Source organism: Mesoplodon bidens (genome assembly GCF_964165515.1).
Source record: "Mesoplodon bidens genome assembly, chromosome: 8".
In the NCBI taxonomy this organism is placed as follows: domain Eukaryota; kingdom Metazoa; phylum Chordata; class Mammalia; order Artiodactyla; family Ziphiidae; genus Mesoplodon; species Mesoplodon bidens.
The window spans coordinates 78324690-78351270 of NC_138165.1; the positions used below are offsets into that span (position 1 = coordinate 78324690).

At 38.5% G+C, this 26581-nt stretch overlaps 1 protein-coding gene across 5 annotated transcripts in view; it reads left to right on the top strand.

The window, feature by feature from the left end:
- SPATS2L (spermatogenesis associated serine rich 2 like) overlaps positions 1-26581 on the top strand; it is a 175506-nt gene that overhangs the window by 115854 nt on the left and 33071 nt on the right. For 4 of the 5 annotated variants that reach the window (XM_081242436.1, XM_081242435.1, XM_081242437.1 and 1 more), the window contains 2 exons: positions 22563-22769; positions 24122-24257. In XM_081242436.1, coding sequence (XP_081098562.1) covers positions 22563-22769; positions 24122-24257 — 343 coding nt within the window. The remainder of the gene's footprint in view (positions 1-22562; positions 22770-24121; positions 24258-26581) is intronic. The other variant, XM_081242439.1, reaches the window with a different exon arrangement.

Genomic DNA, 26581 nt, shown 5'->3' on the forward strand with positions numbered 1-26581 from the left:
CCGGACGCGCAGGCTCAGCTGCCATGGCTCACGGGACCAGCCGCTCAGCGGCATGTGGGATCTTCCCGGACTGGGGCACAAACCCGTGTCCCCTGCATTGGCAGGTGGACTCTCAACCACTGCGCCACCGGGGAGGCCCCTCCAGTAATCTTTTAATTCAGCTTTTCCTCTGCCTACAATTTTGAGAATGTTTTGATTTATAGTCAGGCCAGGAGAAAGAAATTAAATAATCGAGTGGCACATTCCCAACTTTGCTTGTGATTTGCCTTCACACCAATTATTTCAAAAGCTAATTACTCAAGTTGCTGTTGTGATATCAATCATACCCTAAAAGCCCAGCACATATAGTTGTTCATTTACTTATAATTTATACCTTCTTCCTAAAGCAATTTCAGTAACTCTACCAAGTATATGACATTAGAGCAAATGCAGTATTGAATCGCTTCACTTCACAGTGGATAGCTGCCTTGAAAGTACCCATCAGATGAGTTCTCTGTACCAGGGGGCTTTTGTGAACCCTATCATGAAACTTTTGGTGAAGAATACTTTATTGCACAAAGAGCCATCCCAATATCCCTTCGGTTTTATAAGCTTAGCATGAAGGCATTGAGGTATGTCAGTATTATTTGTTAATAATTAATAATACAAATCTATCACTCATGTAAATTTTTCTGTTAAAGAATAAAATGATAATGGAAGGTTATTAGATGTTTTTGCAAAAGGAAGGGAATCCTCCTGGTTGACCATTCATTAGCAGCTCACTTATTGTGATCATAAATTTTAAAATGAGTTTATAACTAGTTAAGTTTTCCTTCCCAAAGATAATGAAGGTTCATCAGGAAGTTGATGCCAAAGCTGTCAAATGACTCTGAAATGCTTATTCAGTCTATCAGAAATCCTGAGACCTCTGCTAGATATTTCACAGATGAGTGCTGGGTCTTGGGCATTCTGCACCCCATTTTGAGTAGACCTTTGGAACTGAAAAGGATGGGAACGATTCCTTACTCCCCTCACTTTATAGCTGAGGAAACCAAGGCCCTTGGGTCGAGAAACTGAGAAGACCCACACCCGGGGGTAACTCTCTTTGGTTAGCAAAAGCCTGACTCAAGTCAATGCAATTTTATGCACATGTTAGAGAGTTATTGCTAAAACCACAGGCTCCCTTACTCCTAAAAGATGTATAATTGAAAAATTAGGAAAAAGTAATCATAACAAAACCAGATAATGGTATTCTTTACTTGAATGAGTTTGAAGTATGAGCCTAAAAGAAATCTCCAGTCTGCTAGTGGTGGAGCATTTATCAAGCTTTCCAATAATGAAACTGCCTCAGGAAAGCCTGTTCTGAATGCCCAGCTGGGCAGCAGGCTGTGAACATGTGGAATGCATGTTTTATCTTTTTTTAACACCTTGACATTCAAGATCTCTCTTTTTAAAAGTTTTAAAAGGATCATTTTCTGGTAGGAGAAAAGTTAGCTTTAAGATATATGCAGGTGGTTCCAGGGTGTTAGTGTGACTTCCCACATGAAAAATAACCACCCAAAGCATCATCATTTCAGGCTGTAAATATAGTACTGTCGAGTGGGACAACACTGCATGTCAGCATATAGCTTTGAAGTTGGGGAGTTTGATTTAAACTTAGTACAAAATTACTTTTTTAAGCCTTGGAGTAGTTTTTTTTGTATTTCAGAATTTTTAATAACAGCTCAAATTAGATCTTTTACATAATCCAATCAAGATCATCTGTGTCCAAGTACAAACTCAGACAAGGAGTAGATCAAGATTTAGTTTTACCAAATGTAATGCCAAGGATCATTTTTATTTCTAAGGCTCCATCTAAATGACTAAAGCACATTATACCCTTAGGGTGCAATTATCTTAAATGTTGCTCCTGCTCTATTTTTCTTAAGGCTCAGATTGCTGAAATGTATAGGTGCTTATCACCGTTCGGGCCAGAATAGGAATTCAGATTCCTGTGTTGTCTTTCTCCCTCTGGACACAATTCCCATCCAATAGGAAAGGAGCAGGATTATGCGCCACCAACTGGCTCCATTGAGATAAACTTGGGGGCGGGGCTTTCCTTGTCTTCAGCTTCTCTTCCCAGCAGGCTTCCTTTATACCCTCTCATCTTGTCAAGGATCCTGGGAAGCCAGCTCTTCTGTTACCTGTTACATGTCTCAAACAGAAGGCCCCATGCAGTGTTCACTGACCTCCACACACCAGACTTCGCAGTCTGCCCTGTATTGGAGGACAGTAGCAGCTCCATCGTTTTACCTTTGCAGTGCAGATTCTGTGTTTGGCATGCCTCTGGCACAGAACTGCTTTCTCATTCTCTAGGTGAACTGAACCAAATGTGAGAGAAAGGGTCCTGTTATTTTAGAATGTTGGCTCCTTGTCCTTCATTTGTGCTTCTTATTAAAAAGCAACAACAACAACAGACTGTTTTACAATATTTGTATGGTGTGAGGTTCCCTGTAGGATTTCCAAGCAGATTTTTTAATGCTGTTGTTGGCCCTAGCTACAAGATTATCCCCCCTGCTTTTCTAAACCCTATATTGGACCAGATGATTAGAAAAGATCAACAAGAAGAAAGCAGCTTGCCGAGAACTTTAATAGAAAAGCCAAACGTGTATATTCCAGGATTTCAGACGTACCAGCTCTCAGATTGAAGCAGCATAATATCATAGCTAAGAACCAGGGCTTTAGCATTAAAAATGTTTGGACTCAAATACTGGCCTTGTCACTTACTAGGTGTGTGACCCTGGACAAGCTAACCGCTCTGTGTTTTTATCTTTTTTTTTTTTTTTACAAATTCCTTTTCTTTCTTTCTTTAAAACAGAGTACTGGCTGACTAAAATTGTGTTTTTTAATTAGATTTAATGCTTTTTTCTTTTTTCTTTTTTTATTTTTTTTTAAGTTGGAAAATGTTTTCTATTAATTTTATTTTTTTATTTTTATTTTTGCTTTATAACAAATTTAATCAGTTATACATATACATATGTTCCCATATCCCCTCCCTTTTGCATCTCCCTCCCACCCTCCCTATCCCACCCCTCCAGGCGGTCACAAAGCACCGAGCTGATCTCCCTGTGCTATGCGGCTGCTTCCCACTAGCTATCTACCTTACGTTTGGTAGTGTATATATGTCCATGCCGCTCTTTCACTTTGTCACAGCTTACCCTTCCCTCTCCCCATATCCTCAAGTCCATTCTCTAGTAGGTCTGTGTCTTTATTCCTGTCTTACCCCTATGTTCTTCATGACATTTTTTTTTCTTAAATTCCATATATATGTGTCAGCATACAGTATTTGTCTTTCTCTTTCTGACTTACTTCACTCTGTATGACAGGCTCTAGGTCCATCCACCTCGTTACAAATAGCTCAATTTCGTTTCTTTTTATGGCTGAGTAATATTCCATTGTATATATGTGCCACATCTTCTTTACCCATTCATCCGATGATGGACACTTAGGTTGTTTCCATCTCTGGGCTATTGTAAATAGGGCTGCTATGAACATTTTGGTACATGTCTCTTTTTGAATTATGGTTTTCTCAGGGTATATGCCCAGTAGTGGGATTGCTGGGTCATATGGTAGTTCTATTTGTAGTTTTTTAAGGAACCTCCATACTGTTCTCCATAGTGGCTGTACCAATTCACATTCCCACCAGCAGTGCAAGAGTGTTCCCTTTTTTCCACACCCTCTCCAGCATTTATTGTTTCTAGATTTTTTGATGATGGCCATTCTGACTGGTGTGAGATGATATCTCATTGTAGTTTTGATTTGCATTTCTCTAATGAGTAAAGATGTTGAGCATCCTTTCATGTGTTTGTTGGCAGTCTGTATATCTTCTGTGGATAAATGTCTATTTAGGTCTTCTGCCCATTTTTGGATTGGGTTGTTTGTTTTTTTGTTATTGAGCTGCATGAGCTGCTTATAAATTTTGGAGATTAATCCTTTGTCAGTTGCTTCATTTGCAAATATTTTCTCCCATTCTGAGGGTTGTCTTTTGGTCTTGTTTATGGTTTCCTTTGCTGTGCAAAAGCTTTGAAGTTTCATTAGGTCCCATGTGTTTACTTTTGTCTTTATTTCCATTTCTCTAGGAGGTGGGTCCAAAAGGATCTTGCTGTGATTTATGTCATAGAGTGTTCTGCCTATGTTTTCCTCTAAGAGTTTGATAGTGTCTGGCCTTACATTTAGGTCTTTAATCCATTTTGAGCTTATTTTTGTGTATGGTGTTAGGGAGTGATCTAATCTCATTCTTTTACATGTCCCTATCCAGTTTTCCCAGCACCACTTATTGAAGAGACTGTCCTTTCTCCACTGTACATTCCTGCCTCCTTTATCAAAGATAAGGTGACCATATGTCCGTGCGTTTAACTCTGGGCTTTCTATCCTGTTCCATTGATCTATCTTTCTGTTTTTGTGCCAGTACCACACTGTCTTGATTACTGTAGCTTTGTAGTATAGTCTGAAGTCAGGGAGCCTGATTCCTCCAGCTCCATTTTTCGTTCTCAAGATTGCTTTGGCTATTCGGGGTCTTTTGTGTTTCCATACAAATTGTGAAATTTTTTGTTCTAGTTCTGTGAAAAATGCCGTGGTAGTTTGATAGGGATTGCATTGAATCTGTAGATTGCTTTGGGTAGTAGAGTCATTTTCACAATGTTGATTCTTCCAATCCAAGAACATGGTACATCTCTCCCTCTATTTGTATTATCTTTAATTTCCTTCATCAGTGTCTTATAATTTTCTGCATACAAGTCTTTTGTCTCCTTAGGTAGGTTTATTCCTAGATATTTTATTCTTTTTGTTGCAATGGTAAATGGGAGTGTTTCCTTGATTTCACTTTCAGATTTTTCATCATTAGTATATAGGAATGCCAGAGATTTCTGTGCATTAATTTTGTATCCTGCAACTTTACCAAATTCATTGATTAGCTGTAGTAGTTTTCTGGTAGCATCTTTAGGATTCTCTACGTATAGTATCATGTCATCTGCAAACAGTGACAGCTTTACTTCTTCTTTTCTCATTTGGATTCCTTTCATTTCCTTTTCTTCTCTGATTGCTGTGGCTAAAACTTCCAAAACTATGTTGAATAAGAGTGGTGAGAGTGGGCAACCTTGTCTTGTTCCTGATCTTAGTGGAAATGGTTTCAGTTTTTCACCATTGAGGACGATGCTGGCTGTGGGTTTGTCATATATGGCCTTTATTATGTTGAGGAAAGTTCCCTCTATGCCTACTTTCTGTAGGGTTTTTTATCATAAAGGGGTGTTGAATTTTGTCGAAAACTTTCTCTGCATCTATTGAGATGATCATATGGTTTTTCTCCTTCAATCTGTTAATATGGTGTATCACGTTGATTGATTTGCGTATATTGAAGAATCGTTGCATTCCTGGAATAAACCCCACTTGATCATGGTGTATGATCCTTTTAATGTGCTGTTGGATTCTGTTTGCTAGTATTTTGTTGAGGATTTTTGCATCTATGTTCATCAGTGATATTGGCCTGTAGTTTTCTTTCTTTGTGACATCCTTGCCTGGTTTTGGTATCAAGGTGATGGTGGCCTCGTAAAATGAGTTTGGGAGTGTTCCTCCCTCTGCTATATTTTGGAAGAGTTTGAGAAGGATGGGTGTTAGCTCTTCTCTAAATGCTTGATAGAATTTGCCTGTGAAGCCATCTGGTCCTGGGCTTTTGTTTGTTGGAAGATTTTTTATCACAGTTTCAATTTCAGTGCTTGTGATTGGTCTGTTCATATTTTCTATTTCTTCCTGATTCAGTCTTGGCAGGTTGTGCATTTCTAAGAATTTGTCCATTTCTTCCAGGTTGTCCATTTTATTGGCATAGAGTTGCTTGTAGTAATCTCTCATGATCTTTTGTATTTCTGCAGTGTCAGTTGTTACTTCTCCTTTTTCATTTCTAATTCTATTGATTTGAGTCTTCTCCCTTTTTTTCTTGATGAGTCTGGCTAATGGTTTGTCAGTTTTGTTTATCTTCTCAAAGAACCAGCTTTTAGTTTTATTGATCTTTGCTATCGTTTCCTTCATTTCTTTTTCATTTATTTCTGATCTGATTTTTATGATTTCTTTCCTTCTGCTAACTTTGGGATGTTTTTGTTCTTCTTTCTCTAATTGCTTTAGGTACAAGGTTAGGTTGTTTATTCGAGATGTTTCCTGTTTCTTAAGGTGGGATTGTATTGCTATAAACTTCCCTCTTAGAACTGCTTTTGCTGCATCCCATAGGTTTTGGGTCGTCGTGTCTCCATTGTCATTTGTTTCTAGGTATTTTTTAATTTCCTCTTTGATTTCTTCAGTGATCACTTCGTTATTAAGTAGTGTATTGTTTAGCCTCCATGTGTCTGTATTTTTTACAGCTCTTTTCCTGTAATTGATATCTAGTCTCATAGCATTGTGGTCGGAAAAGATACTTGATACAATTTCAATTTTCTTAAATTTACCAAGGCTTGATTTGTGACCCAAGATATGATCTATCCTGGAGAATGTTCCATGAGCACTTGAGAAAAATGTGTATTCTGTTGTTTTTGGATGGAATGTCCTATAAATATCAATTAAGTCCATCTTGTTTAATGTATCATTTGAAGCTTGTGTTTCCTTATTTATTTTCATTTTGGATGATCTGTCCATTGGTGAAAGTGGGATGTTAAAGTCCCCTACTATGAGTGTGTTACTGTCGATTTCTCCTTTTATGGCTGTTAGTATTTGCCTTATGTATTGAGGTGCTCCTATGTTTGGTGCATAAATATTTACAATTGTTATATCTTCTTCTTGGATCGATCCCTTGATCATTATGTAGTGTCCTTCTTTGTCTCTTCTAGTAGTCTTTATTTTAAAGTCTATTTTGTCTGATATGAGAATTGCTACTCCAGCTTTCTTTTGGTTTCCATTTGCATGGAATATCTTTTTCCATCCCCTTACTTTCAGTCTGTATGTGTCTCTAGGTCTGAAGTGGGTCTCTTGTAGACAGCATATATATGGGTCTTGTTTTTGTATCCATTCAGCCAATCTGTGTCTTTTGGTGGGAGCATTTAGTCCATTTACATTTAAGGTAATTATCAATATGTATGTTCCTATTCCCATTTTCTTAATTGTTTTGGGTTCGTTATTGTAGGTGTTTTCCTTCTCTTGTGTTTCTTGCCTAGAGAAGTTCCTTTAGCATTTGTTGTAAAGCTGGTTTGGTGGTGCTGAACTCTCTCAGCTTTTGCTTGTCTGTAAACGTTTTCATTTCTCCATCAAATCTGAATGAGATCCTTGCTGGGTAGAGTAATCTTGGTTGCAGGTTTTTCTCCTTCATCACTTTAATTATGTCCTGCCACTCCCTTCTGGCTTGTAGAGTTTCTGCTGAGAGATCAGCTGTTATCCTGATGGGGATTCCCTTGTGTGTTATTTGTTGTTTTTGCCTTGCTGCTTTTAATATGATTTCTTTGTGTTTGATTTTTGACAGTTTGATTAATATGTGTCTTGGCGTATTTCTCCTTCGATTTATTCTGTATGGGACTCTCTGTGCCTCCTGGACTTGATTAACTATTTCCTTTCCCATATTAGGGAAGTTTTCAACTATAATCTCTTCAAATATTTTCTCAGTCCCTTTCTTTTTCTCTTCTTCTTCTGGAACCCCTATAATTCGAATGTTGGTGCGTTTAATGTTGTCCCAGAGGTCCCTGAGACTGTCCTCTGTGCTTTTCATTCTTTTTTCTTTATTTTGCTCTGCAGCAGTTATTTCCACTATTTTATCTTCCACCTCACTTATCCGTTCTTCTGCCTCAGTTATTCTGCTATTGATCCCATCTAGAGTATTTTTTATTTCATTTATTGTGTTTTTAATCGATGCTTGATTCATCTTTAGTTCTTCTAGGTCCTTGTTAACTGTTTCTTGCATTTTGTCTATTCTATTTCCAAGATTTTGGATCTTGGAAATAGAATCTTGGATCATCTTTACCATCATTATTCTGAATTCTTTTTCAGGTAGACTGCCTATTACCTCTTCATTTGTTAGGTCTGGTGGGTTTTTATCTTGCTCCTTCTCCTGCTGTGTGTTTTTCTGTCTTCTCATTTTGCTTATGTTAACTGTGTTTGGGGTCTCCTTTTTGCAGGCTGCAGGCTCGTAGTTCCCGTTGTTTTTGGTGTCTGTCCCCAGTGGCTAAGGTTGGTTTAGTGGGTTGTGTAGGCTTCCTGGTGGAGGGGACTAGTGCCTGTGTTCTGGTGGGTGAGGCCGGATCTTGTCTTTCTGGTGGGCAGGTCCACGTCTGGTGGTGTGTTTTGGGGTGTCTGCGGACTTTTTATGATTTTAGGCCACCTCTCTGCTAATGGGTGGCGTTGTGTTCCTGTCTTGCTAGTTGTTTGGTATGGGGTGTTCAGCACTGTAGCTTGCTGGTCGTTGAGTGAAGCTGGGTGCTGGTGTTGAGATGGAGATCTCTGGAAGATTTTCGCCGTTTGATATTATGTGGAGCTGGGAGGTCTCTTGTGGACCAGTGTCCTGAAGTTGGCTCTCCCACCTCAGAGGCACAGCACTGACTCCTGGCTCCTCAATTTGGAATTTGTTGTCTATTCATGTATTCCACAGATGCAGGGTACATCAAGTTGATTGTGGAGCTTTAATCCGCTGCTTCTGAGGCTGCTGGGAGAGGTTTCCCTTTCTCTTCTTTGTTCTCACAGCTCCTGGGTCTCAGCTTTGGATTGGGCCCCGCCTCTGCGTGTAGGTCGCCGGAGGGCGTCTGTTCTTCGCTCAGACAGGACAGGGTTAAAGGAGCAGGCTCTTCGGGGACTCTGGCTCACTCAGGCCGGGCGGGAGGGAGGGGCACGGAGTGCGGGGCGAGCCTGCAGCGGCAGAGGTCGGCGTGACGTTGCACCAGCCCGAGGCGCGCCGTGCGTTCTCCCAGGGAAGCCGCCCCTGGATCCCGGGACCCCGGCAGTGGCGGGCTGCAGAGGCTCCCGGAAGGGCGGTGTGGGCAGTGACCTGCACTCGCACACAGGCTTCTTGGCGGCGGCAGCAGCAGCCCCAGCGTCCCACGCCCGTCACTGGGCTCCGCGCTTTCAGCCGCGACTTGCGCCCGTCTGTGGAGCTCCTTTAAGCAGCGCTCTTAATCCCCTCTCCTCGCGCACCAGGAAACCAAGAGGGAAGAAAAAGTCTCTTGCCTCTTCGGCAGCTCCAGAGTTTTCCCCTGTGTTTTTATCTTCACTTGCAAAAAAAATATCCTACTTTACAAGATTGTGGTGAGCAGTAAATGAGATACATAAAGTGATCAGCACAGCATCTGGCACAAAGTAAACCCTCAAATCATTTCTTATCTATCCAGGAAATATTTTAAGCATCTAACATGTGCCAGGAATTCTTCTAGAGGAAGTAAACAAAATTAAAAAGTTTTTGCCCTCATGGAGAGATGCACAGTAAAGCGGAATACAGCTGAATGATTATAGATTATAGTAAATGTTGTGAAGCCAGCAAGTAGGAGAAAGACTGGGGCAGGAAGGGAAGTGTGGGTAGCAACTTCAGATAAGGCCATACGTGACATGAGTGAATGAAGAGGAGATACGGATGCTGAGACGTTGAGGCTGAGGATGCCCCTGTTCACATTCTGTCCCATCAAGCTATCTTGGTCTGAACAGCCAATGTTTTATTTAAACTTTAATTAAGGGTTATTTTAGGTGAAGCCCTTGTGGAGTTATAACCTTTGGTTTTTAATTAAAAGTATAGTACTTTATTCGTATATATAGCTGACCTTAAGTTCTGTCATGTGAACAGGCGTTTTGAAGCTTATATTTTAGAGCACATTTATCATTATTCTCACTCTGTTATTTTGGCATCAGATCCTTGGTGTTAACTCTTGTCTGTAGTTGTGTGTTGTTCAGTCTCAACATCTGCTTCCGGCAGCGCTGTGTCTGAACTGTTCAGGTAGTATTAGGGGTGGCCTTACATTGTGTTTTCAATGGCTTTGGCCTCTGCTTCCTTTCTGTGTGTGTGATAAAGCAGAAAGAGATGGAGACAGACATAGGATGTATTGACATGAGGACACAGGATATTAAAACCCCTCGGGTGCTTCTCTGTTACCTGGGTACAGCGAAATCCAGAGCCCTCTCCCTTCTCTTTCTCATTTGAAAACTACTTTTGCTGCATCCTTAACAGCAAAACCACAAACCTACTCATCTCTGAATAGCTGATACCTTCGTAACTTCCCACTCAAACCTTGTTACGGCAGTTTCAGTTAAAAATAGACTTAATTAAATGGAAGGCACTCCTTGCAAAGAATAAAAGGCCTTCCCTTTTTTTTTCTTAATTTTGAACAGAGATCTAAATGGTTCTATCAGAATGCTATGAGAATTAAGCCTGTTTTTCAGAGAAATAAGTCTGCAAAACAAATCAAGTTAATATGCCTACCTTGTGTCATTGACAGCTTATTAATCCATCGACTTTGTTATCTATTATCTTTTAATGTAAATAAACCTGTAAAAGTATGAATGACGTATGAGACCTTGTAAAGACAACGTAAATTAAACTAAAAGACTGGTTTCCAATTAGAAAGTTTCCAGCTTTTATGACCTCTGAGCTGATCAAGTCTTACAGAACGTGAATGAAATAATAAAGTCTACCTGTATATGATAAAGAACTTATGAAAAGGCAGAAATGACTGACATTATGTCTTCTGAATAAACCTGTTTTGGTCTCTGTTCCAAAGTTATTGGTTCCTCTGAATTTCTGTTAATTAGCCTGTCATGTAGCGATAGAAGAATGATGAAAACTGCAAATTAAGGTGTACAATAATTGTAATGTGAAAAGAGTTTTCCTGGGGCTTCATCACTGGACCGTTATTCTGTAACATCTTAAAAGAGTTGTCTTTACTCACGGTCTCCATTCCTTTACCTCTCTGTCACTTACCAACCTATTCCTATGGCTTACAGCCCCATTACTCCAAGGAAATTGCTCCCACCACGTTTACCTCTAAGTCTTCTCTTACTGGCTGTTAGTTGTTGAGGCTCACCAAGGCTGGGTTAGTGCCAAATCCTTTCTCATATAGAGCTCTGCTCTTTTTGTAGATCATTTCAGCCATACCCTAGCCTTAATTATGTGTCCTGGCTCACAAACTCATCATCCCAGTTGAGGCTACTCTCTGAACTCAGACTCTTACCTGACATTTTCACTTTGATAATTTCAAAGCACTTGAACAACATGCTCATAACAAACTCCTGATCTCCCTTCCCAGTCTTAGCTTTCTTTTATTGTTCCTGATCTTAGTGTACCGTCCATCCATTCTGCAAGCCAGAAATCCAGGCATCAGTCATGACATCTTCCTCATCACCAAGTTCTGTTGATTCTCCTTTTCAAATATTCCTGGAATCCATCCATTTCTCACTGTCTCTACCTCTACCTTCCGATCAAAACCATCCTTTCTTGCCTCTGCTGCTCTAAGGGTCCACTCTTTCATCTCCTGGCATTCACTCTGTTCCCCTCTAAATCATTCTCTATCCTGTAATCTTTTCAGATAACACATATTTGAACTCTTAAGATAAAGACCAAAAGTCTTACCCTCGCCTGCAAGCCCAGCATATTCTGGCCCCTGTGTCTCGTTCCAGCCTCAATGCACAGCATGTTCATTCTTGCTCTCTGCGTCAGCCGTACTGGTGTCCTCTTACTCCCACGTACTGGCCGTGTATAACAGTCAGGTTCAAGTCAGGAGACAGAAGCCACACCGGTTATTTGGATGGGAGGCATGTAATAGGAAGAACTGCTAACTAAAACTGTAGGAGGTGCCTAACTACTAAAAGGGGTAAGTAAGGACTCTCAGGGGCCTAGATGTGTCAAGAGAGCAGTCACTATCTCCAGGAAGACTGGACAATAAAGGAACTAGGACTGGGAGAGGCCCCCAGTCTAAAACTGAGACTGACCTCATCAAACAAGGTGTGTGGCTACCCAGAGGAACATGCATGCCGCCTTGCGGTGGCAAGAAATCTTGGCATAGGGCCTGGCCCAAGCTGTTCTGTAGAAGAAGCCCACCATTGCCATAGGGTGTAGATAGACTGGAACTGCTCAAAGCCACTATCAGGGCAGGGGAGCCAGGGAACATGGCATGAGAGTGCAGCTGGAGCTCCTCTGCATGGCTGCTGGCTCCTGTGGTGACTAATAATAATAATAAGGAAGGACCAGAACCTAGACGGGAAGTGTATTTCTGTCTTCATCGCCTTGCGGGACTCCTTTGTTGCCCTCTACTGACAAAGCTAACATTCTGCCAGTTGGCAAAACAGAATTGTTTACAGGGTCCAGCTCCAGTATCACAAAGTAGGGCAAAGAAGAGTGGATTTGGAGTTGAGAGACAATAACTTGATAACTGCCTCAAATACTGTCTCTGCCTGGAATGTACTTGCCTGCCCTCTTCATCTGATTAGTTTTTCATGTAATTTCAGGTGAGCTTAGTTGTTACTTCCATGGAGAATTCATTCTTGATATCCCTAAGTCAAATACTCCAATTGAGGATTTCATATACTGTGTACCTTTCTTTCATAACACTTAACACAGCTGTAATTCGACATTTTTTTGTGTGGTGGTTTGATTTATATGTCTTCCTATGAGACTGCAAGTTCTATAAAGATGAGAACCACAAATGTCTTTTACCACTGTTGTGTTTTTGGCGTCTAGAACAATAACTGGACATGATAGGAACTCAAACAAGCCATTTTCATGGTTGTATTTGAATTATTAATGATAAAATATGTGGATAAGTGTAGGTTAATTAAAAAGTTTAAGTTGCTGTGCTGCTTTTTAAAGATAATTATGGATTTTGTATTTCTGGTTTTAAAAGGCATTTATATTACTTGGAGAGATATGAAAAATGCAGTAAGGTTTAAGGGGAAAAATACCCTACCTCTCAGAAAAAAACACTGTTAAATTTCATTTCAGAATGATTTAAATGCAAATATATATAGGGGTTGTTTTTACAAATATTATATAACAGGTGAACTTTTTTTTTTTTTTTTTGCGGTACGCGGGCCTCTCACTGCTGTGGCCTCTCCCGTTGCGGAGCACAGGCTCCGGACGCGCAGGCTCAGCGGCCATGGCTCATGGGCCCAGCCACTCTGTGGCATGTGGGATCTTCCCAGACCGGGGCACTAACCCGTGTCCCCTGCATCGGCAGGCAGACTCTCAACCACTGCACCACCAGGGAAGCCCTAGCGGGTGAACTTTTGTATTCCGTTTTTTACTTAACATGACATTATAAACATTACCTTATCATTGTATGTTCTTTAAAAACATGACCTTAATGACTGCAATTTTCCATGTTTATTTTAATTATTCCCATAATGTTGTCCATGTGCATTGTTTCCATTTGTTTGCTATTATAAACAATGCTGTAGCAAACATTTCTTGTATATAAATCTTTATGAACAATTATGATTATTTCCTTGGCATATTTTCTTAGAAGTGGAATTATTGGGCTCAAAGAGTATGGATATTTTTTAAGTGCTTAATATATTGCTGTCCAGAAACATTGCACTAATCTCATTGTTTTTATTTGTCAAACTGATTAGTAGAAAGATGGAACATTTTTAAAATGTTTAATTTCCATTTACATTTCTTCTTTTGTGAGTACTTAAGAACACTAAGATCAATGATTAAAGAACTACCAATTACTTTATTATTGGTTATTATAAAACACTATTGAATTCACTTAAGTATTGATACTTTTAAGAGGATGGTAATGCTTTAAGTAACACAGATATTAGCAATTTTAGGCATTATTTTATAACAACAAAATTATTTTTTGTTTATCGGTTTTTTCTAGATAGAAATACTTTACAATACTAAGTTAATTGTCATGAAGTGATGTGATTTACTGAAATTACATTTGTGTAGGAGACTATGAAATCATCTTAACTCAATGGGTTAAAATAATTGTTTTAGAACTACTCTGTATTTAAGACATCCTTTAAATTTAGATTTGAATTCTGCGTATACTTCCTTCAGTCTACTTTTAAGTACATGAGGCTTTCACTAAAAAGTAAAAGCTAAAGAGAAAAAGGAGTTTTCAGAAACTTTCAAATCTGAACACATACATGGCTGTACATATATTATGAAAGTCTTTGAATCTAAGTTCTTGTATTTCTCCCAAAAGGAAGATTTGTTTTCTCTGGTGCTGTTAACAAAAAATAACCACCACAGTTCATGTTTTGCTCTGTAAAATAAATCAAGTCAAGGACAAGTCCAATATGTAAGTTGATACTGAGATTTAGTAACTGGAAAATTGATAGTTCTCAGTATTGGCAAGAGTTAAGTGTGAGAACAATTGCATGCATTACAGCTGAATGTCAGTGGGTCCAAGTGACTGGAAAATAATTTGGCAAAGCATATCAAGAATTTTTTAAGAAAAAGAAAGGCATGAATTTATATCTTCTTCATCATAAACGCCACTGAATTATAGTAAAGGATTTTTAAATATAGAAATCCACAATAATGAAGAAAAGGGAGAAGAGGGCCTCAATTTCTAGAGGAAGGAAAGTAGGTGGAAGAGGATTGACTGATGAAGCAGAGTATGGGAAACTGCAGCATAGAATTCAGAGGGAGAGAGCTTTGGGAGGGAGGAGGCTGACTGCCTGTCAGAAAATGGGGAAACTCTGGATTTGGAGTCAGCAGATATGGGGGGCAAACTTAAGAAAAGAAATATAAAACAGGGTAATTAAATAAAGGTATTTTAAGGAACAGTCTACTATCCCCTTACCTACTTCCATTCCAGCTTGTTTTATAAGATGCCTAACATTTACCTTCAAGGCAAAAGGCAGGGTGGGGGGAGCAGAGAGTGATATGCTGGTATTTTAATGACCTATTAGAACAAAATACAAAACTCTTTAGAGGAAAATAACAAAATCCAATGTTTCTCAATGTGTCATCCACAATATTCAGTATCCCGTTTAAAAAATTACTAGACATGGGAAGAAGAAAATGTGACCTACAGTGAAGGAAAACATTAGTCATTAGAAGCAGACCCATAGACAACCCAGATGTTGGAATCAGCAGATAAGGATTATAAATATGTTTTAAAATTTTACCAAAAAAAGGTGAAGAGAGGAGAATTTTAGGAGAGATAAAAAGAATAAAATGGAAATCCTAGAACTAAAAAGTACAATAACTGAATTTTTTTGAAAGTCATCAGATGCCTTTGGCAGCAGTTTGGACAATAAAGGCTAAAGGATCAGTGAACTTGAAGACAGGTCAGAAGAAATCATCCAAACTGAAGAACAGGGACTTCCCTGGAGTTCCAGTGGTTAAGACTCCATGCGTCCACTGCATGGGGCATGGGTTCGATCCCTGGTCAGGGAACTAAGATTAATTAATTAATTAATTAAAAATAAAAATAAAAATAAACAAACTGAAGAACAGAGAAAAAGATTAAAAGAAAAAACAAAACATCAACAAAAAGCAGAGCCTCGGTGACTTAAGGGACAGTATCAAGCAGTCTCACAGATATGCAATAGGAATCTCAAAAGAAAGAAAGAAGAGAATGGAGGGAGGGCGCTTATGAAGAAACAATGGCCACAGTTTTTACAAACTCAGCATAAAACAACAACCCACATATCCAAAAAGCTCAGCAAAATCCAAGCAGAGTAAATGATAGAAAATCACATCAAAGCATATCCTAGTCAAACTGCTGAAAGTCAAAAGTGAAGACAAAAATCTTAAAAGCAGCCAGGGGAAAAAAAGACACATTGCAAACAGGAAACAACAAAAAGAATAAAGGTTGACTTCTCATCAGAAACAATATGGGCCAGAAAACTCTAGAATGAAATCTGTAATGTAATGGGAATAACTGCCAATATGGAATTGTATATCTAGTGAAAATATCCTTCAGAAAGGACGGTAAAGCTAAGATAATTTCAGATAAACAAAAGCTGAAAGAATTCATCACCAGCAGACTTGCACTACAAAACAAGCTGAAAGATATTCTTTAGGCTGAAAGTAAATGATACCAGATTGAAATTTGGATCTGCTGGAAGAAATGAAAAATACTGAAGGTAAATATATGGATAAAAAGAAAAGATTTTTTTCCTCTTATATTTTTTAAAAAAACAACTGACTGTGTAAAGCAAAAACAATAACAATGTATTGTGAGGTTTACAACAAATGTAGAGGTAAAATATATGACTATAAATATACAATTGACAGGAGTGGGTAAGTGGAATTATACTATTGTATGGTTGTTACGTTATACATGACGCAGTATAATATTAATTCAAAAGACACTGTAATAAATTAATGATACATACTGTAATCCCTGGAACAGTCTCTAAAGACAAAGAATGAAGAGGTATCACAAAAAAAGATAAGACTAACTATTACTTGAAAACAAATTCACCTAAAAGAAATAAGGAAACAGATCAAAGAAATAAAGAATAGACGCAACTCAAAATGGTAAACATAACCCAATAATACCAAAAATTACATTAAATGGAGATGGACTAAAAACTCGAATTAAAAAGCAGAGATTGACAGCCTGGATAAAATAGCAAGACCCAACTATATGCTGATTACAAGAGATGCACTTTACATAGAAAGAGAGACGGGCCTAAAGTTAAAGGAGAAAGGAAAAGATATACTATCCAAAAGGTAAGCATAATAAAGTTGGTGAAGCTATATTAACACCAAAGAAGATTTCAATACAAGGAATATTACCAGAGATAATTAGGATCTTTTCATAATAATAAATTGATCAATTCCTTAAGAAGACATAACAACCCTAACTTTACATGCACCTAACAACAAAGCTTCCAGACCCATGAAGCAGCAATTGATAGAACTAAAGAAAGAGACAAATCCACAATAATTATGGGTTTTATCACCATTTTCTTAGCAAATGATAGAGCGAGTATATTAAAAATCAGTAAGAGTGTAAAAAATTTGAAAAATATTATCAACCAACTTGACCTAATTGACATTTGTAGTACACTACACCCAACGACTTCAAGAGCACATGGCATTTTCACCAAAATAGACCAATCACTGGACCATAAAATAAGTTTCAAAACAAAATTTAAGTTTTGAAATCTTTAGAATATGCTCTTTGACCAAAAATAGAAGTAAATTAACAATTAATAGGAATAAGATATCTAGAAAATTTCCAAAAATTCAGAAGTTAATCAGCCTTCTAAATAATTCATTGGTCAGGAATTCCCTGGCGGTCCATTGCTTAGGACTCCCGCTTTCATTGCTGAGGGCCCAGGTTCAATCCCTGGTCAGGGAACTAAGATCCCGCAAGCTACATGGTGCGGCCAAAATAAATAAATAAAAATAAATAAATAATCCATTGGTCAAAGAAAAAATTTCACAAGAGATACTAGAAAATATTTTGAACTACATCATAATGAAAATACAATAACCCAATTACCAATATCGGTAATGAAATTGACCCTGACCCCTCATTCATTTAAAGACTAACAACAAACAGGATATTATAAGCAACTTTATGCCAAAAAGTGAAATGGCTGAATTTCTTAAAAAATACGAATTACTAAAATGTACATAAGAAATAGAAAATTTGAATAGCCCAAAGCCTATCAAAGCAATTGGTAATTAGAATTCCAGGCCCAGATTGCTTCACCAGTGAACGCTTAAAAACATTTTAGAAAGAAATAATAGCAATCTTAAACATATTTTTATTTTCTGAAATAGTTTAGAAATAGAAGGAAGGGAGCACTTTTCAACTCTTTTAATGAGGCCAGCATAACCTTATCAAAACCTGACAAAAATCATTACAAGAAAAATTTAAGAACCATATTGCTCATGAGTAAAAGAGCAAAATCCTCCACAAAATATTAGCAAACTGAAGTAAGCAATATTTAAACCCAAGGTAATACACCATGACCAGGGTACTTTTTTCCAGGAATGCAACATTGATTTAGCATTTAAAAACCAATCAATGTAATTTACTGCATTAACAAAATCAAAGAGAACAACAGCATGATCATCTCAAATCACTTGACAAAATAAAAACTCCCAGAATATAAGAGAATTTACTGATAAACATATGAAAAATATACTATACAGCTAATATAATACTTAATAATAAAATATTGAATGTAGTTTTCCTAAGATCAAGAGCAATGCAGGAATGATTATTCTACATTGTACTAGGGTTCCTAACCAGTCCAATAAGGCAAGGAAAGATTGGAAAGGAAGAAATTAAACTTCATTTACAGATGTCATTATTGCCCATGTAGAAAATTTTAAGAAAGCTACAAAACAAAACAAAACAAACCACTAATAAGGAAAGTAGCAAGGTGTTTTAGGTACAAGCTCAAATATATAAAAAGTTAATTTGTATTTCTGCATTCTAGCAACCAGCAGTTGGGAAATGAAATTTAAAGAAAATTATATACAGTGACATTTTGCATGTCATCTAAAATACCTAGGAATAAATTTAACTAAAGATGCACAAGACACTAAAAACTATAAAACAATGCTGAGACAAATTAAAGAAAACCTTAAAAAATGGGAAGATATATCATGTTCAGTGATCAAAAGATGCAAGATTGTTAAGGTACCAGTTATCTCTAAATTGATTTATAGATTCAATGCAAACCAGTCAAAATCTCATCAGAATTTTTTTGTAAGAAATACACATATTGAAATGCAAAGGGCCTAAGATCTTGAAACAGTCTTGAAAAAGAAGAGCAAAGTTGGAGGACATTCATTACCTGATATTAAGACTCATTATATAGTAGTTAGTAAATAAGGTAGTGTGGTATCAGAGTGAGGAGAAACAGTTAGATTAGTGGAATAGAATAGAGTTCAGAAATAGAATACCATATATACAGTCAATTGATTTTCCACAAAGGTGCCAAGACAGTACAGTGGGGAAAGGTCAACTCAGATTTATCATGCTGGAGTCTTATATTACTTTTTCAATTTTATATACTAGTTGTTAATGGCAGAGAGACTATGTCCCATTTAACTCCTGTGAATTAGCCAAAGCAAGCACATAGTGAGTGGGCACTCCATACAGGTCTGTTGAGTTAAATTGAATCAGAAACCAGAGCCATACTCAAGAAGTTATATAAATATTGGGATTTGATAAGTATTTTTAATAGAAGGAAGGCTTAGGTAATAGATTCAAAAACACATAAGCTTCTAGGAGCAATTTTTTAGATACATGGGCAAGGATTAAATTAAAATATATATAATTTTTATTGAAATCTGGGCAGATTGGGTGTTTCCAGAGAGAACTTTTCTTTCCAAGATGTAGCTACTTTGGTTCAAGTATTTGATGACTATAGGATAAAGACACAACCAGAGACTCATATCAAACTAGGCTCCCTATAATTGGAAAGGCCCCAGGCATGCACAGTACCAAAGTAATGCTGATTCAATCATTCAGGCATCCATTCAGTATTCATCATGTACTCACAAGGCACCAAGCATGTAATGATGAACAAGATAATACATCACTGTCTCCACTTTTCTCATGTAGAAATTGCAGAGGATATTTTAAGTTTGCATTAAAATCAATACTCTCTTAGTCTAGAGAGACCAGCAATCTCACGCTTCTTTTGGTGTATATTAGTGCTTTTCAATAGAAATGTAATGTGAGCTATATATGTAATTTAAAATTTTCTAGTAGACACATTAAAAAAAAGAAGCTGGTGAATTAAATTGAGTAATATATCTTACCTAACAACATACCCAAAATCATTTTGACATGTGATCAATATTTTTTTAATTATCAAAGGAATATTTTTAACTCTTCTTTTTTTGTACTGAGTCTTCAAATTTCAGTGTGTAATTTACACTTACAGCCAACTTGATTCAGACAAGCCATATTTCGAGTGTTCAATAGCCACATGTGGCTAGGGGCTACCTTAATGGACAGTGATATGAAACAACTCCAAGTCAACTATAGTCTATTGAAGTTTACAAGTGGATTCCAGAAAGGTAGAAGACTGATGGTGCTTCTAGCCCATAATGTTAGAGGAAAATCACTGTATCCAGGAAAGAACTCTTGTTATTCTGTTGCTAGAAATATCTGGATTTGTGGTCAAGATGAACCTACTTCTATTATGATTCTATAACTCTCCACCAATTTTCATCTGAAAGAGTCCTAGAGTTTTACTATATCTGGAGACAGATCTGTACAGCAGGTGTGAAAATATATTCAAGTAGTCTTTGAGAATTCAGATCTTTCCAGCATTCAATGACCTCACTAATGAGACATCTTTTCAGGACCTGAAAAGATACTACTACTCAAATTTCTCAATAAATAGTTTTTGGATGAATGATGAAATGAACCAGTAGCCCACATATCAGTTCTCTGATACACAAACAAAATATTTTCAGCTCTAGGTTAATGAGCCCAAGCTCATTTGCATGCTTGTCTTCATTTAAAATGTTTTGCATTCAACAGAATAATATTTTCCTCTGTTCTAAGGTCTTTATTTCCAGTAGGCTATAATAGAAATCCCCTTATTTTCAAGAATAACAGTAATTTACTATACTATGTACAATGAGCTGTATTTTAGATTCTCAATTTATAATATTTCATCAAGCCTGAATCTCAGCTATGATTTAGAGAGGGAGTGAGGTGGAACCAGCCTATACTTAATTACTTTTAACAAAACATTTATAGATTCATCAAAAAATTAGTTTTTCGAGACTTCCCTGATGGTCCAGTGGTTAAGACTGCATGCTTCCACTGCAGCGGGGGCGCAGCTTCAATCCCTGGTCAGGGAACTAAGATCCCACATGCCATGGGGCATGGCCCCCCCACAAAAAAATTAGTTTTTCATCTTTCACAATAGAGTTTCTCCTGGTGGGTGGTACTACCTAGGTACCACCCATCTCCATCTCAACAGAAATACCTAGGAAGTTGAATCCTGGATCTACTTCTGAATCGAAATCTCTGGAGGTGGTGTTGGGGAATTTGCATTTGCAGTAAGTACTAGGGGAAAAACTCATGCACACTAAAGTTTGACAACTACTGCTCTACAGGGAAGTTCCAAACTTTATTATAACTAAAGATAAAATTGTATACTACCATTTAAATCTGTTTTATTACTGGAGGAAATGATGTTTTCAGTACTTATTTACTTTGTTCACCACCTGGGCTGAACATTTCATTGGATGCTATAATTTCCCTTTAAGTAAAATTTAAAGGGCACTCAGTATTCAGCCCATAAAAACGTATGCTGTGCCTTTCTGATATATAGGTAGTAAATGATGGATTCAACTAAAGTCATAAATGGGCAAATGTCTAAAATCAAATTGACGGGGACCAGATCGTATTCTTTTGTACCTTGCAAGTGTAGTCGCTGTAATGTTTGTGACAGTGTCAGGAAAGGTATTCTTTGCTTCTTGTTTTTTTCCTATGAAATCATTTGAAGAGGACTTTAATTCAGTCACAATTCTACAGATAGCTATTGACCTAGACACAAGTACTGGAGCTTCAAAAACGAATATGATTTTAGCACCTGCCTTCAAGTGCGTCATAGCCTCTGCAAGGAAGGGACAGACATGGAAACCCTGTGTTAGAGTATAATGCACGAAGTTTTTACAAGGCACCACGGAGTAGAGAGAAGTGAGGCAGGGTGACTGTCTGAAAGGGGGCTGGGTGTCGCAGAGATGATGTTGTGCTCTGTTTGGGTATAAGCTGCAGTTGGCCAGAGAAGTGCAGTCATTCCTACAGGGTCACCCAGACATTGGGAAGATCAGAATGTGCCAAACCTGCCCTCTTTCCACTACCCCCAGCTTTCTCTAAGAACCTGACCTGCAAAAGCATGCCGGCTTGCCCTTTTCTCACACCCAAAGCTCTCTCTGGTTGTGAGTAAGATGTTAATGGTGATACATTTCCTTTTCAGGCCACTAAGGTGCCATTTAATTCACTCCAGCAATAACTAAATCGGAACCTACCTTTAAAAGACGCTGAAAGCAATGCGCTGCTTAATTTATTGCCACATCTGTTAAAGCTCCAGAGAGAATCTGACTCCCTAGATTTTAAATATAGTTGAGTTACTGTGATGATGTTTCCTGATTTAATCCTTCCATAAATTAGATGAAATGATCATAGAACCTGTTGTCACTGCATCCTTGCCCTATCTCCAGTCACTCTTCTGCCTTCATTAATTCTGAATAAAATACCACAAGACACTGATGTAGCACTTGGAGATGGGAGGGCTATGTTTTTATTGCCTCAATATGAAATCATACTTAAAGACGCCTAAGCCTTTACTGAATGGGGGAAAACAAACTGTTCACCTCATGTAAGGCTCCTAATGACCTTCCTGGGTGGTTATGGGTGAGGAAACTAAGGCTCAGAGATAAGTGGCTCGCCTGGGGGTCACTCTGCAAGTAATTACTGGAGCCAAAACACCCACCCAGGTCTTGTAACTCCAAGTACAAGGTTCTTTCCAGTATACCCTTTCATCTCCTGGGGCATCTATTAAAACAGTTTCTTGACTGTTTGCAGTGAAGGGCACTATTGCCAACATGTAAACAAAAACAAAAATCGCGGCATCCCCCATCACTTTATCATCAGTGTTTTTAGTTTATCACTTCACAGTCATTATTTGGTGTTTTCTTACAGAAGGCAACAGACCACTGCAACAGAAACTATCCTTAGATGGGAACCCCAAACCTATACATGGAACACCAGAGGGGTCAGATGGCCTACACTGGTCAGCTGAGCAGCCTTGTAACCCAAGCAAGCCTAAGGCAAAAACTTCTCCTGATAAGTCCAATGCCCCTGCAGCTCATCTTGAAATAAAGCCAGATGAGTTGGCAAAGAAAAGAGGTAAAGTGATTTCTTTTGCACAAATGATTCAACATATTTTGTACACACAGAGGAGTACCCGAATGACAGAACTTTCCAAAAGATGCTGCTTAGTGAAGAGAGATACACATGAAACTGCATTTCTTTCTGTGAGCCACATAGATTGAAAGCCAGATGTGATTCCCTCACTGTTAATTAAAGGTCTTGAATGTTTAAGTGGAATTATATCCCCTTTTTCTGCCCCTCTGTGGCCGTTCTTCTCTTTGTAGGCATGGATAAATTTGCACCACAAATACTTTCTCCCCTTACATCCTATAAAGCAAATGTTAATGCAGGAGCTCTTTTAGCAATGTGAAGGCTGAATGTTTCCCCAATATGTGAGTTTGTAAGTGCTGAACTTGCACTGAATGAAGATGAGTTTAGAGGCTGCTGTGTCTTCTTCTGATATGACCTTCCTCACGTAAATTCAGTTCTGTGTTAGGACTTGCAGACAATATACACTGAAAGAGAGTTTTATGTTTGACACATTATATTTTTATCACTTTTTGAGCTTTGATATACTTTACACATAACTGGTATGAAAAATGAAAGGGGCTAAATCACTTCCTTTCTGATTGCCAGAAGATTAAATAATACTCTTCTCATTCAGCCTCGGTTGCATCTGATTTCCTTGGCTTGGGTTTGATTATACCTTCTCGCTTTTCTTGAGAGAGATTTCTTTCTTCTAAGAAACATGCCCTTGTTGGGATAAGTACAATTTGCCTGTTTGCTCTGCACTGTCTGTAAACCCTAGTGACAGTTTCAGGAAATCAGGCAAGATTGGCACCCACAGAGCTGCTTTAAGTGCTGCTGCTATAATTACAGGCCTGGCTCAGGACTGATGGGGCCAGAGCCAGGTACCTGGCAGCGATGCTCTGTCCTCTCTCTAGCCCATTTGTACCTCTCCCAACCTCTCTGTCATTCTCCTCTTCCAAAAGCCCTGCTGGCTTTAAACTACGCAGAGTGGTGTCTCTCGAGAGAACCAGCAGCACAAATGGTCTTTAGACATAACAGATTCTAAGAAACTACAGTTTGCAATAGAACTTAATGATCAGAGCCTTTTTCCAGAGGGCAGAGGAGACACATGTGCCCCAAATGGCCCATCCAGAGAGCCCACTGGTGAGATCCCAGCGGTCCCAGGGCCACACAACCACCCAGTCTGGGTTATAAACATCCTCTTAAAGGAACTTTTTTTTCCATTGAAAAACAAGAGACAAATCTCTCTCTTTTTATTGGAAGGGGGTGAGTTAGTTGCTTTTGTTGTTGTTGTTTAGCTCAAAAATAAAAAAATAAAGTGCTCGCTTTAACATGCTTTCTCTTGACATTAATTTTAGGCCCAAATATTGAGAAATCGGTGAAGGATTTGCAACGCTGCACTGTGTCTCTAACTAGATATCGCGTCATGATCAAGGAGGAAGTGGATAGTTCAGTGAAGAAGATCAAAGCTGCCTTTGCTGAATTACACAACTGGTGAGTAATTTGACTTAGAAACTATAAATTTATGGCACTTCAGCTATTCCTATAGGTAAAGACATCAGATGGAAAATGTTGTTTATTTAATCCATAAACATCACAGAACAACACTTCAGCAGATTTTCTTAAGCCCTGCAGACAGATGCATATATCTTGAGAATAAAAAAGAAGAGAAAATGTTGGAATAAAGAGAAACCTGATAGACATAATTCATTGGAGGTTGAAGTTGGCCCAAAAGTATATGAATGATGTAGAACGCAACCTCAACAAAGAACAAAACATCAAAAATGATATTTTTGACAGATCTTTGGAAGGTTAACATCATGAATGCTACTCAGAAGAAAATACTTTCCAGCCTGATATCATCATAAAATAAGAAAAACTCCCTTAACAAAACTGAGAAACATCTTACGTAAGCTTAGTGATAGAACCCCATTCTTGGGTATCTTTAAGACTGGAATTAAGAGATGGTACACCAGTGTGGTTTTGGTCCTGCCCTGCTCTGCTCTGCAACAGATTTTGATGGAAGACATTTCTTTCAGCCCTATGCTTTTGCTCATGTCCACAACTGGAATGAAATACCTCTTAGTAAAATGTTTAAGTTATTATCAGCAGAAAAGTGTTACCAGTGTATCCATCAGGACGCTTTCACTTTCAAGTGACAGAAACTCAAGTCACACTAGTTAATGAGAAAAGAGGATTTATTGACTGATGTACATGAAAATTCCAGGAGATTCCTTTAGGCAAATTTGGTTCTAAGCCCAATATGTTATCAGGATTCAATTTTTCTGTCTCTGCCTCCTTTCCTCTTTCAATGTCTCCCACAATCTCCTGGTTCTGCTTATTCTTGGCTTCATTCTTAGGCACTGTCTCCATGTAGCAGCCAAGATGACACGCTGGCAGCTCCAAGCTTACATAATCTTTAGCCCCTGTGATCTGAGAGAGGGCTTCATTTCCAGTAGTTCCAACAAAAAGTCCAAAAGGCCTAATTCCCATTGGCCGGGTTGGGTCATGTATCTGTCAATAAACCTGTCCCTGTGGCTAGAGGGACAGAGTTTTCCCACTAGCCAGGCCGGAGTCATGTGCCTACCACAGAGTTAGTGGTGGGGGCAGCCCCACCTGAACTCCATGAAGTGAGACTTGAAGAGCCATGGTTCCCGGAAGGAAACACGGTGTTAAAGAAGAAAATATAGAACAAAGAAAACACACGTCCGCAATGCCCAGGCTCACATAACATGTTCCCTATATTGGCGTCCTGTGATTCTAGAATTTGATCACATCTTCCGCATATTCTTCCCATTCTAAGTCATTTCCTTGACACTGATGTGCTTTTTTGCTAATTGTAGAGTTGCGTAAAACTAAGGATTACGCCGAGCGCTAACCTAATCTAAAAATTCTTGAACTTTAAACCATCTGCTACATATAATGTGAGATTCCAAGAGTGCATAGACACCAGGGACTTGAAAGAAAGCCTCTCCTTCAGTTATTCAGTGAGGAATCATTTACCCTCCACCCCGTCACACCGTCTCAACCTTCGTGGAACCCTTCTCTGTTTGATCAGATTATAACCTCACTAATTGTTCAAAGCAAACTCCGAGAATACGTTTGAAAGTACTTGGAGAAGGTAAAGATGCTATACAAATAAAAGGTGTTATTATTATCATCATCATCATTGGTTTTTAAATTTTACAGTTATACGACTTTTACAGTTTATCCTTAAGCTACCCTAATATATAAAAGCACACTCAACATCCAGACCTGTTCTCGAGAGCCAGAGTCAGCCCACTTCACCTGTACAGGGCCAGCTAGTAAAAATCTTGAGCTTTACGGGTGGTGAGGTCTGAGTGCGCCTACTCAGGCCTGCTGTGGTGGCGTGGAAGCAGCCAGAGATCATGCAGAGAGGCAGTGAGTCATCTCTGGCTCATGGGGGTCGTAGTTTGCCAGCCTCTGTCTGGAGGCATTAGTGAGCTGCTCACAGAAGACCACTCTGTCTTGTCCTTTTGTGTGGCGTTTTAAAATAAACTCTTCCTCTGAGGCCTCTGTATGATACCTTCCAACTGAGTGACTCACGCACTAATTGACAAAGTGTAGCAATGACCCCAAATTACCTCTCTCCTCCAGCTGCTCTGAATACTTTTCTTTTTTATTTTATTTTATTTCCTTAGTAAAATGAACATCACATGGCTCACGAGACTCTTGAGATTTAGAACAGAGTCTCTGAGCGCTTCACTCCTCAAGAGGTGGAAGTGTGAGGCCAGGAAGGTCAGCGCCCAGGGAAGTTGTGTATCTTGTCTCTGCTTGTAATTCATTTTGTGTTTTAA